At 36.2% G+C, this 14202-nt stretch overlaps 1 protein-coding gene across 1 annotated transcript in view; it reads right to left on the reverse strand.

Moving 5' to 3' along the window:
- LOC126088338 (neural-cadherin-like) overlaps positions 1–14202 on the reverse strand; it is a 296369-nt gene that overhangs the window by 165311 nt on the left and 116856 nt on the right. The window contains exons 11-12 of the mRNA XM_049906473.1: positions 13913–14184; positions 2237–2442 (exon numbers count right to left, since the gene is read on the reverse strand). Coding sequence (XP_049762430.1) covers positions 2237–2442; positions 13913–14184 — 478 coding nt within the window. The remainder of the gene's footprint in view (positions 1–2236; positions 2443–13912; positions 14185–14202) is intronic.

The following is a 14202-nucleotide window of genomic DNA, read 5'->3' on the forward strand; positions in this document are numbered from 1 at the left end:
CTTGCACCAGGTGCAGAACAACTCCAAACAGGGTCTCCTGTCCAATTATGCCATACGATCACTTCATTTCCTTTTACAGAACATAATAATGCCTTTGTTTATTGCAAACATCTCACATGATGTTTCTACCTAACACAATGCCACCTATTGTAGGACCCTAGAACAAATATTTCCTGAGATATTGTCATAATACATTGTGAGAGTTGTCCATCCCATTGAAACCATCTCTTGAACAGCATCTACACTTTCTGGTAAACAAAGCACCATTACTTTGTGAACTGAAATATTAGAGAGGAGGAGGATAACATGGTAACAGTATGTTGACCACCTCACTTACATCACATGATGTTTTACAGCCTTTATGGAACAAATGTTTTCCCAGTTTTGGATTGACAGAAGAGGAACTGTACACTGACCACTCCATTCCTTTGATCTAAAACTACACAATTTAGTTTAATGTTCATGAGCTCACTAAGAACTAAAAGCATGAAAAATGTAGCCCAGTCACAAACAACTCTAGACCAGGTGTTCATAAGCAGTTCCTTCCAGTACTTAGTTCTTGTAACTACACTGTTGTTATATTAAACTTGTGTTTGTTAAACATTTCTTAAAACAGTTTTATTATCACATGAAAGAATATATCTTAACCTAATTTTCAATATAATTTCCACCAATATTAAGGCACTTACCATAGTGCCCAACCAACTTAAGAATTTCATCTTCACATTTGCCACCAGATTTTCCTGCTAAATAGACATTTTGATATGATCCTTGCTTTTGTAACATTAACTGCCTAAACTTCTTTTTTTATTCCAGGAACAAGTGTAAATCACTTGGTGCTACACCAGGGCCATATGGAGGGTGAGTCAGTTGTTGCCAGCAACATCATGTGATAATATCTTGTTTCCATTAAGCCACATGAGAATAAGCACAGTTATGAACCAAAATAGGAAAAATAACCTTTACTGAGGTTGCCATGTCTTTTGCTGGATTGCTCAACACAGTGTAATTCATGTCTTACAATACGTTTTATTGTCAGATCTTCAGAGCTAAAATTGTTCATTTCAATTTTACTTTCTTCAACAATGTTGATTAATGCAATTTTGGTGTTAAAGGAATCAGGCCCATTTCAACTCCAGTGACAGTTCAGCTGAAAAGTTCATTACTGTGCCAGTCAAGGAAATTCAAAGCACTGACTACACCAACGGTTTTGTGTGCCTTTTCAGCTGAATTGTCACATTTTCAGGGCCCTATGTATGAAAATTTCCAGTATTTTTATGTTCTGTGATAAGTTCATAAATAACACTTCTTGAACTGAATGAATCTCATTATTTTATAAGGATAAAATCATTTTCTTGAACTTCTACATCGGCTTTCTATACAAATTCTTCTGTGGTGACATTTGCTCTTCCTCAGCAAAATTAGTACAACCCTCTTTAAATGCTCTTGCATGCCCACTAACTGGCAGTAGGCACCCATGGGTACATGTGGGGAGGGATGGACAAACAACTGACTGTGGGCAGTTAGGCAGCTGTGCTGGAGCCTATGCAATAGTTTTGCACTGGCCGATTGAACATGGGCATGGGCACTAGTTTGTGCACACACAAAATGTATGTGATATAACTACCTGGCATGTACTCTATACCCGTGCTCATGCTACTGTGTAATCTAAGGGGCACTTGGAAGTGTCTGCACCCTATATGGTAGTGTTGTAATAGCCTGCTCCTACTCTTTTTCTTACCATTCCACTGATCACTGTGCCACTGAATCTTGACAGCTTTCACGTCCTTTCCACACCACAGTACTGCACATATTTTCCATTAACTGAGGCAATTCAAATAAGCACAAACAAATGAAAACTAGAGAAAATACATCCTTCAGTCAGTATCGAATAACAGAAGGTACTCAGTAGACAAGCACAGACTGCTGGCTACAGTAATCATATTTAAAAATGGCACCAACATAAAAATATGTTTCATAGATATTCACATTCTGCTTCAAATTGTGAAGCTCTTAGCTATCTTGTGACTGATTCATGATGAAATTTTACATCAAGATCTTTTAAAATTGAAAATTCACTTGTTAAATTACTTTTAAAACAGTAACATGAGTTATACCATTGTACTTTTTATTACTTTCAAGCATTATATGTTGCTGCAAAAATTTTATGGAATTTTTTTCAAGTTAACCTACTTTGATACATTTAAATACTACTTTTAGTGGAAACTTACTTTACCTGAAAGCAGTGTTTCATTTCCATCTGGAGCAGTTAATGGGCCATTATACAATAATAACCCTGCCTTATATTTTGTTCTAAATTCCAAACTAAGATGTGAATTGCCACACACTTCAAGAGCAGGATACCATGCCCAACTGTTTCCTTGGAAATTGCGAGATGTCTGCTGACATCGTGGACCATTAAATTCACTAGAGCAGGAGCACCTGCATAAAAAATGTAGTTGCTAAATACCAGTTACTAACTTAGATAAACTATTCATTTAAAGGTGTAACCATGACACACTGTCAAGAACTTCTTCAAAGAAAGGCAGTGTATAAAACTTTTACCAACACTCCAAACACATATACAATGTAACTGGATAGATAAAAACATCTTCTCACCAAGCGGCAGCAGAGGAACGAACACACACACACACACACACACACACACACACACACACACACACACACACACACACACACACAAAGTTTAAACTTAGGCAAGCTTTCAAAGCCAATGGCCCCTTCTTCTAGCAGAAGAGTTGAAGGGAAAGGAAGCAGAGGGGGGCACGGGGACTGAAAAAAGTAGACAGGTCAGAAAATGAAAATTATAGAAACTAAAATGAAGTGAAGAAATGAGTGGTTACTGTTAAGAAATGCTGAGATGGAAGTAATTAATGCATATTAAGGCCAGGTGGGTGGTGAGAACCAAGGACATGTTGCAGCATTAGTTCCCCACTTTCAGAGTTCTGAGAAACAGGTGTCTGGAGGAAGAATCTGGATGGTGTATCTGATGAAACAGGCACTGAGGTCAGAATTGCCATGTTGTAGAGCATGCCCTGCAACAGGATATTGTGTGTTAATGGTACACATGCTCTGCCTATGCCCATTGATCCTAACAGATTACTAGGTGGTAGTCAAGACAATGTAAAAGGATGAACAATATTTATGTAACAGATGATATGTGATGTGTCGTTTCACAGGTGGTTTTCTGTTTGATAGTACATGTTTTGCCAGTTACAGGGCTGGTATACACATATACAGATGCATACAAAAACTGGATTAGTTCTATATCAGTATAGAGGATGAAACAGTGCAAGATAGAAGGCATAATGAGGTACAAAAACTGGATTAGTTCTATATCAGTATAGAGGATGAAACAGTGCAAGATAGAAGGCATAATGAGATATTTCATTAGAATGAAGTTTACCATATGGTATACTTTTGCATTGAAATTAGGAGCATCACATTAACTGAAACTTGAGATGATGTTTCTCTTACAGTTTAACTTGTTATTTGATTAATACAGAGGCTGAGTGGACAGTGAGATCATCTGTCATGGTTGCGTTGAACATTTCTGTTGTGTTCCGTAGTACGGAGCTGTGAGACGTATCGATGTGACTGTCCAAAGTACTGCATCACATATTTGCGTTTAATACTGCAAACGACTAGTTGAACAGTCCTGGCTGGTCTGGTTGAACCAAGCATGTCCTTAATTTTCCAGGTTGCATGGAGAATGGTATTTATTTGATGTTTGCCCATTATTTTCATGATCATGCCCATTGACAGTCCCGCATATGGCAGGAATGGCACACATTATGTTGTTCTTCTTCTAGTTTCTCCTCCCTTCTCTTATCTGACTTTAAGGCACATCTTACTTCTATCTCATTGTAAACATTTTTGTTGAATGTTTCCTGCAGATGCTGTGTCATTCGGAAAACTCTTTCTGTTGCAGATGGCCCTGGCTCTTTTATATACTATGGTGGTTAGTGTTTAGATGGATGAAGGCGACTCCAAGCATTAACGTAAATGTCCATGTGCATCTTCTTACTGTAGACCAAGTGTCCCACATTGGAGCCCAAATGTCTCTTGATCAAAATTTCCAAGAAGGGTAGGTGTATATTCTCTTCTACCTCCACAGTGAACTTGATCCTGCCATGAATGTCACTGAGATGACATGGGAACTCCTGTAGGTTTTCTGTGCTATGTGGCCACACCACAAATGTGCCATCTATGTATCTGTAGAATGCATTTGACTTCAGGTGGGCACTATTCAGTGCTACATCTTTGAACTGTTCCAGGTACAGATTATTCACATGCAGAGCTAAGGGGTACCCATAGGAATCCTGTCTATTTGCTCATAGAATTTCACAACATTTGAAATAAGTGATTGTTAGTGCACGTTGAAAGACACTGACTGTGTCATTATCAAAGTGTTTGGCTGTTGAGTAGAGCTAGGAATCTTCCAGAGCTACATGGGCGAAAAGTGATGTGGCATCAAGGCTGACTACTAGGTGGTCCTTGTCCAAGTGTAATCCTTGGAATACCATCACTTTGCACAGGACACCGGTGGAAGATTCCTTAGCTTGACTAAAGGTAAACTTTGATTAGGGCACAGTCAAACTCTTTCAAAATGTACTAAACACCAGTGATTTGAAATGTGATGTAAAATTCTATGAGCAGTTAGATGGGGTTGCCATGCTGCAGTCCAGTATCACTATACTAGGTAGTTCTATGTAGTCATGTTGTCTGTAGTATTATTGAGTAGATGATCAATGTTCTTGCTTGTAGAATGTTGTTATAGTTGTTGTATTTCTTCATTTAGTAGACAGTGTTATTCTGGTTGCCTTCTTATGAAGTTGCTATGGGCTGATACGTGAATAATGAGATTTATGTTCACTTGTTCTGGGTATGTGTCTGTTTTTATGCCACTGGTGTCGAATAAGATTAGCGTTTGAAAATATTTTATCTACTGTTCAACTATTCTGGATGTTCCCTAATGAAAATATTTTATCTACTGTTCAACTATTCTGGATGTTCCCTAATATTAAAATATTACAGAGGAGGTGCTGACTCGCAGACAGGCACAACAAAAAAACTGCTAAACATATGAGCTTTTGGCCCAAAGGTCTCCATCTAAAATAGACAACACTTGCACGTTTATGCAAGTACAACTTGCACACAAAATGATCACTGTCTCTGGTCACTGAGGTTGGAATGCAAGCAACTGAGGATGATGGGAGAAGCAATCTGCGTGGTGCAGGAGGACGCTGGAGGAATGATAACAGGTAGGGGTGGCAGACAGTAATGTGCTGCTTGTGTGAGCATGCAGGGCAAGTGGAGACAAGGTAGGGGAGATAGGTGCAGTCACTAAATTAGAAGTGGAGGGGAGGGGGAGTTGGAGTGGAAAAGGAGAGAAATAGAGGACAGGAAAGAAGACTAGTGGATGCGATGCTGGAATAAAAGGCTGTGCTGTTCAGGAGTGGCTGCAGGAAAGGGGATGGATGGGTGAAGGACACGGACTAATGAAGATTGAAGCCAGAGGGTCACTGAAATGTAGGATATATTGCAGGAAGAGTTCTCACCTGGACAATTCAGAAAATTTGGTGCTGGTGGGAAAGATTCAGATAGCATACACTGTGAAGCAGTCACTGACGTGAAGAACATTGTGTTGAGTAACATGTCCAGCAACTGGGTGATCCAGCTGTCTCTTGGCCACAGTTTGGCGGTGGCCATTCATGTGGACAGACAGCTTGTTGGTTCTCATGCCACCATAGAAAACAACACAGTGATTACAGCTTAGTTTGTAGAGCACATAACTGCTCCCACAAGTCGCCCTGCCTTTCATGGGGTAGGTGACGCTTCAAACCAGAGTGGAGTAGGTGGTGGTAGGAGGATGTAGGAAGGGTAGTGGGTAGGATATTCCTCATTTGTGACCAGATGATGGGACTTTGGAAGATGGTGAGAGCATTCCACTCATCACTCAATAACATCCAGGCCTGGAGCAACTGAATCACATTCTCTGCTAAGGTTTTGACTATCTCTCATTGTGCCCTAAAATGAGAAATATCCTACCCACTACACTTACCAGATGTGCAGAAGTGGCATTCTTCTGCCCACCATAGTATCACAGTGGGTAGGAATTACTAAGTTTCATTAGCATATTTCTCTTTACCTTAAGAGGAATAGAGAGAGAGAGAGAGAGAGAGAGAGAGAGAGAGAGAGAGAGAGAGAATATAAAGTGACTTGTTCCATATAATTTTCATTAATTGTATAAATGATTCATGAAATGTGAAACTAACTGGCTATTAATTATTCATGGTGCCATTTATTTATTTATTTATGTTTATGGACCATTCTGTACAATGGTATTGGACATGTTTACATGAAATAGAAAAATTACAAGTTAAAAAATACACATCTACAAGCATATATCTGTAGAATGACCAATTTCCTCCAAAATAGTTCTAGAATTACAAGCATCTAAAGAAAAAAAAGAATGACATTGATATACATACATAATTACTAACAATTAAAATCACTTTATGCTTTCTCAAAGTTCTTTACATATTTACACAATTACATACGAAACATTACATTAATTTCTTACTTCAAAGTATTCTTCAACAGTTTATGGACAAGTTCTAATCCAGTGAAATTGTAGTTTATTTCTGAAAGCAGACATGTTTTCTGTTGTCTTTATACGGTCTCACAAACTGGTTATACAGAAGGCATCTGGCATCATGCTTCTACAGGCTCTTTGCCAGTTAACTTGAGCAGATTTCCTTAAATATGGTAATCACTTTTATTTCTTGTGTTACAGTTACATAGTTACAGATATCTCTGTTTAACCATACAGCATTGTTAAATAAATAATTTTTTCATGTATGTAAAGTGACATTAGTGTTTATATGTTTAGTTCCCTGAATTTATTTCTGCAGGAATCTCTAGATGACAATTTTGTTATGCATCTTATAGCCTTCTTTTGTAGCTTTACTACACTAGGTGTGTGTACATTTGCAGAATTTTCCCAGACCAGGATACCATACGAAATTTGTGAATGAACTAGCCCATTGTGTATTGTTAGCAGTGCTTGTGTGTTTATTGTACTTGACATTTCTCTTATTATAAATATACCTGAACTTACTTTGTAACAAATATTATTTATGTTTCTCCTATGACAAGTACCTACCCACTGTCATGCCCAGGAATTTAGAAGTTTCTGTCTGTTTTAGAACCAAGTCTCCAAGCTTGACTGTAATAGTGTTGAAGCAAGGTGTTTTGTTTGCATGTATTTGCATATATGTGGCTTTATTTATGTTTATAAAAATATTATTTCCTCTGAAATAACTGTTTCCATTTTCTATATTTAGAGAAGCTAGCTTTTGTAAGTCATCTGTTGAAACACTACTTATAATGAATGAAATGTCATTTTCATACATGACAACATTTCCAACGACTATTTGGGGCATATCATTTACATATAAAATAAAAAGCAGTGGGCCCACCACTGATCCATGAGGCACTACATATTTAACAAATTCAAAATCTGAGTAGACATTTGTTATAGTACTGTTCACATTTAGCTTTATTTCCAAACACTGTTCTCTATTTTCCATGAATGGTTTTATGATATTGGCTGCTTTCCCCCTTATACAATAACCCTTAAGCTTTTCTAACTGTAGCTTGTAGCATACACAATCAAAAGCTTTTGAAAGGTCAAGAGACATACCACAAGCTTTCTTTTGTTCATCTAGTGCCTTAGCTACACACACTGTAATCTATTGCTGTATTTCTGAATCTGGCCTTGCTAAACCCTTGCATTTTTCTAAAAAATTTATAATTCTGTCTTTAATTGCACATTTTATTATTTTAGACAGGTCAGGTATAATAAATTTGTTTTTCCAATTAAAAAAATGATAATTTCTGACCTTCATTATCTATATCAATGTGTGCACATATGTGTGTTAATTAACCTTTGTATATGTGAAGTAAAATCTATGACAGGGTCCAAAAATTGATTATTATATGGACAGCAAACAAATAAACAAATAGTAATCAGTCAGTAATTTCCTTGGTTCAAGATGGCCGCGAGTGTAGAAGTGTGTGAATCTAACTTGAGAAATAGTTATAGTTATGCTGTTAAAAAGGGTGTTTGTAAGAATTGTAACACTGCAATAACAACGCTAAAAGAACGAATTGCTAGCTTACAATTCATAGTCAGTTCCTTAAGAAGCGATATTGACTCACTCAAGAAAGAAAATCGGGATCTGCGATCGAAGCCAACACTAAGTGAAGTGATGCAAGACAAAAGTAATATATCGTCCGAGTGGGTAAAAGTGCCGTACAAAAATAGTGTTCCAACTACAAAAAGAACAACAAAGTCTGCTAAAAATGTCACATTTTCGGAGAAAAACAAATATCATGTTTTGCAAACAAGTGACTGTGATAACGACTCTCCAAATGATCGTGAACTTGAAAAAGACAGTGAACTGAAAATGAATAGCGTTTTTTCAAATAATGTCAACAACAAACACAGATCATCAGGGAAAAAGAGTAGTGTACTATTACTAACAGACAGTCATGGCAGGAATCTATCCAGCATGCTCCGTGAGAAAAATCGCGACATAGCAGTGACTAGTGTTGTGAAACCGGGAGCGGGATGTAAAAATGTTGTAGACATTAACTCTCAGACGAAATTAATGCAAGAAAATGACTTTATCGTCTGTATAATGGGTTCAAACGATGTGGCAAAAAATGAAGCAGAGGTTTGCGTGAAAACGCTACAGAAATTTTTACAAGCCAATAAATGCAAAAACACAGTAGTTGCCACACTTCGTCATAGGCATGATCTGATTTATAATTCGTGTGTAAACAAAGAAATTCGGAAAACAAACATTAAAATAAGGAAACTGTGTTCTCAATACACTAAGTGCGATGTACTGGATATAAGCAAGCTACATGGAAATCTGCACACGAAGCATGGAATGCATTTGAACTATGATGGGAAAAGATTTGTTTGTGATCGTGTTAGTGAAATAATCAAAGAAAGACTTGTAAGGGATAGAACAATTTATCAGCTTCCTGAACATCCTTCCAACAGCGAGGAAAACAAAATAAACAAGAAAGAAGAACAAAAATACAACGCTGCTGACGTTCCTAATTTAAACTGCTGATGCTGTAAATATGATTCCCAATTACCAAATCGTGAATACGCCCGAACAAAAAATTTATCACCATAATGTGCAATCCCTGCGTAATAAGATCGATGAAATTAACGTTCTTTTAACTCACGAACTTAATGATATCTCAGTGTTATGCATTTCAGAGCACTGGCTTAACCCAGAATTAATCCAGAATACGAAAATAAACAAATTTGTCTTGGCTGCTTACTACTGCAGGAAAAACAGCAAACAGGGTGGGGTAGCAATTTACACAAAGGATAATGTAGATTTTATTACACTACCTGACTTAACTAGGGCAAATGTCGAAAAGGATTATGAAATTGCAGCTATAAAAATTACTCAGTTCAACCTGGTTATTGCTACAGTTTACCGATCACCGTCCGGGAATTTTGAACTTTTCTTAAACAAAATGGAGTCATTGCTAAATAAAGTAAATAAAATGGATTGTGAATTGATAATCTGTGGTGACTTCAATATTGACTTCCTCACGAATAGTGGAAATAGGGAGACCATTTTGAACCTTGCAACGTCCTACAATTTAAAGGCTGAAGTAAAAGCAGCTACCCGAGTATCAGAAACTTGTCAAACAGCTCTTGATCAGTTTCTAGTAAAGAAGAGTTTACACAACACCTCACTAAAAATTTTCAATGCAGGTTTTAGTGATCATCTTGCTCAAATATTAAGCATAAAAGTACAAGGCAGTATTATTAACAACATGTCTTTTAGAACAGCATATCGAAGCTATAATCAGCATAATGTGAACTACTTCAACAACTTATTACAGAAAGAAAAATGGCTAGGAGTGTACAAAATGAACGATATAAATGAAAAATTCGACACTTTCATTGATACATTAACCCATTTCTTTGAACTTGCATTCCCACTGAAAACATTAACCATACAGGGAAACTCTAGAACAAACAGCTGGATCACAAAGGGAATAAGGGTTTCATGCCAGAAGAAAAGACTACTTCATGAAATATGTAACTCAAAAAATTCCTCACCTGTAGTACGCACATACTATAAAAAATACTCCAAAATATTAAGAAAAGCAATAAAAGCAGCAAAAATAATGCATAATGATGAAATAATTTATAATTCAGCTAATAAATCAAAGGCTATGTGGAGTGTTATAAAAAAAGAATGTGGAGAATACAGACAACCTTGGAAAAATATAACACTATCACATAAAAATAAAAAAGTAACAAACCCCTTAGAAGTAGCTAACACATTTAACAACTTTTTCACAGGTGTTGCTGAAAATATGTTACAATCAAACTTTAAGAGCATCCAGGCAAATGAATATAAAATAAGTACATGTAGAGGATCAATGTACATCAGTTCTGTTTCACAAGATGAAGTAGCAAAATCAATAAAAGGACTAAAAAATTCCAAATCGGCAGGTATTGATGGTATACCTGCAACAATGTTAAAGAAGAGCGCATCAAACCTAATTGAAGTACTCACACATTTATGCGACTGCTCACTTCAGGCAGGCACTTTCCCTGATGTGTTAAAAACATCAAAAGTTATTCCTGTATATAAAAAAGGGGATAAAGACAATGTAAATAACTACAGACCCATCACAATTTCCTCCTGCATCTCTAAAGTACTGGAAAAAGTTATGTAGGAGAAACTTATGAAATTTATAAATAAAAACAGCATCCTATGTAATGAACAACATGGATTCAGAAATAAGAGGTCAACGACAACTGCTGTCTATGAGTGCATCAATTCCATCCTAAACCTGATGGACAAAAAACAGGAAACAATAGGAGTCTTTATTGACTTGTCAAAAGCTTTTGACATGGTGGACCATAAAATTCTGCTATCAAAGCTAGAAAGATATGGTATTCGAGGTCTGTCCAACAAGTGGATCAGTTCCTTCCTGACAACTCGTATGCAGGCAGTGTGCGTCAAGCACACAAATACTGAACTAAAAACTGTATCTAATCACTTATCAGACTATAAACAAATAAAATGTGGTGTACCCCAAGGATCCGTATTGGGACCCCTTCTGTTTCTTCTGTACATAAATGATCTAAGCTTAAACATTGATGCACACAAATCAATCATATTTGCAGATGACACCACGATTCTACTAAAAGGAGACGACGATGAACAGTTACAGTAGACAGTAAACACGGTAACGAAACAACTTAGCAGCTGGGCACAGAGTAATCAGCTTGTAATAAACAGTAAGAAAACCGTTACTCTAAAATTCCACAATGTTCCTAACAAGGACATGTTTATCCCATCAGTCTCTATCAATGACGAACCAGTTGGTAACAGTACTGAAACCAAATTCTTAGGACTTTGGCTGCAGAGTAACATCAGATGGAATAAGCTTATTGAATGTCTCAATGCAGAACTGAGCAAAACATGTTATCTTCTTTGTTCATTAAAATCATGCTGTAGTGAGAAAACAGTATTGAATGCATATCATGTGTACTTTCATTCTCGTCTTAGATATGGGGTCACCTTCTGGGGAAACTCTAAAATAGCTAATAGCACTTTTAAACTACAAAAAAGGGCCATTAGAATCTTGTTTGGGTGCAAGCCTAGAGACTCTTGTAAACCCCTGTTTAAGAAATCTGGTATTCCCCCATTACCGTGTGTATACATTATGGAAACCCTTTTCTTCTTTAAATTAAATGTAATAGGCAAGGACCAGAGGCTACAAAAAAACTGTGATATACATGAGCACTTTACCAGACAAAACAGGAACTTACATATAACTCAAATCAGCACAGCACTGTGCCAAAAAGGTACTTTTCACATGGGAGTTAAGCTTTATAACAAACTTCCAGAAAACATAAAAGCTATCACTGAGGTCAATACATTTGGAAAATCTCTAAAGTCATTTTTACAGCATCACTGCTTTTATTCCATTGAAGAATATTTAAATTTATGAAATGTGTTATATAAATACTTGTGTGTAAAGTGTATTATTGTAAGCTTAAATATGTATGCCTTGAAATTATTTTCAGCCTGTATATTTATAACTTGACTTGTCCAATGTCTTATGCATAAGCTGCTATGTAGACAACAGGACCAATAAAATACAATCTACAATCCTGTATCTTCCTTGCTGCCTCAATCAAAAATAGGGATCATATTACTCCTTTTACACATTTCAGAAATATTCCTTCTTCCATGACTAAGCTTATGAGAAAAGTCAAAGACTTTACCACCCACAGCAGGCAGCATTTAATTAAGTATTTTTTGTTTTTAATCAGTATGTTATTTTTACTAACTCAGGTTCTTTTGTTGGGAGAAGGAACAAATTTTTATTTCATGAGGAATACTTTGTATGCATTTTTTGTCAGGAGAGTTTTGCTTTATTAATCTGTACACTACCTCAACATAATGCTGATTTAAATTATTACTATCTTATTTAGGGTCTTTTATTTCCTTCCCATTTTTCTTTATTATTACGTCCCCACTCTTTCTCATGTCTACACTTTCCTCTCTTTCTTTATGTTTGACCATATGGTTTTTGTGATGTTATTACAAGCCGCAATTTTGTTTCTGTAGTAATTGGATTTGGTTTCTTTTATCGGTTTCTTACATGATCTCTTCTTGTCCATACAGTCATCACAAGTTGCTTGTGTAGGATCTATCTGAGATTGTTCATACACAGTTTTTAGCTGTTCCAGCTTCCTTTTTACATCTACTGTGACCCAATTTTTATCGCTCTTAACATTGCATTCTTACATACTAATGGACATGCAAGCTCTATGTAATAGGATAATGTTTTGGAAAATGATTCCCATCTCTTATTTATGTTTGCTCTTTGGTATATATATCACTCCAGACTTCAGATTGCATTAATTTTTATAGCCTCCACAGGTCTGCTATTTTCTGACTTCATTATCTTATCTAATACCTCCATTAATATCCCAGCAATAGCTGTGTTTATTACCTGTAAATTTTGTCTGTATTGTGGTATTTTGTTAATTACATGATCTATTAACGTCTCTATATCTGTACTGCACCTTATGGGACTATTTACTACCAGATCTATATCATATGTGTTGATTAGATCACTGAAACTCCTAGTGTAACAGCTCTTTTTTAGTGTATTAACATTTAGATCACCTACTATTATTACATATGTTAATTGTCTAACAGCCTTCTCTAACGGAACTTGTAGCTGTTTTAGAAAACCATTTAGCTGACTGTTTGGTGATCTGTATATCCCTAATATCAAACACTTCTTCTCCATTTGAATGTTGTTAGTATTGCTGCCAATTCAAATAGCATTTCTGTACGGTTGTCCACTTGCCATGGTATGCAATCCCTCATTTCATTGTGTACATATACTACAACATCTCCACCTTTATGTTGTCATCTTCAGAAGTACACAGCTTTCTCAGAGCCCTATGTGTTGTATACATTAACTTCATTTCTTTATTCCATGTTCTGTTAAGAGAAATGTATGTGGTAGTTCTGCTGCTATATTACTTCTGTGTTATCTAATTTACTTGCTTGATGCATACTCATCTTTTTCACAATAATCAGAACTATGGAGAAACGACTACTTACCTATAACTGATTGATATGTTGTCCAAAGACATGCATAACAGTACAGAGACTTTATTAACAATTTGAATTTCTGTTCTTTTTCTAGTTTAAGTACACAGTTTCCAAAATGAATCAATTGATATCAACAAACCAGAGGTAGCAATGACATGCACTGAAACAATAATAAATATCTTTTCACTTACTTGGGGCCAAATCTTGTATCTATGCATCTTCCACCATTGAAGCAAAAGCTTTTGTGACATTTATCTGTCAAGATAAATTTGTGAACTGCACAGGTGCATTCTGGCATCACATGGACTTTTACACCAACTAATGCAGTTCTATTAGCATTTACTAAATGGAGCCTTTTATCCACACTGACATTATTTGTGCAACTTCCTTCACAGTTATATGTTTCATGAAGGCATTCATTTACACCAACCATTGTGATATTAATTCCAACTTCTTTTTCAATCTGTGAACACAAAAGTAA

Source organism: Schistocerca cancellata, chromosome 6 (genome assembly GCF_023864275.1).
Source record: "Schistocerca cancellata isolate TAMUIC-IGC-003103 chromosome 6, iqSchCanc2.1, whole genome shotgun sequence".
NCBI classification, from domain to species: Eukaryota; Metazoa; Arthropoda; class Insecta; order Orthoptera; family Acrididae; genus Schistocerca; species Schistocerca cancellata.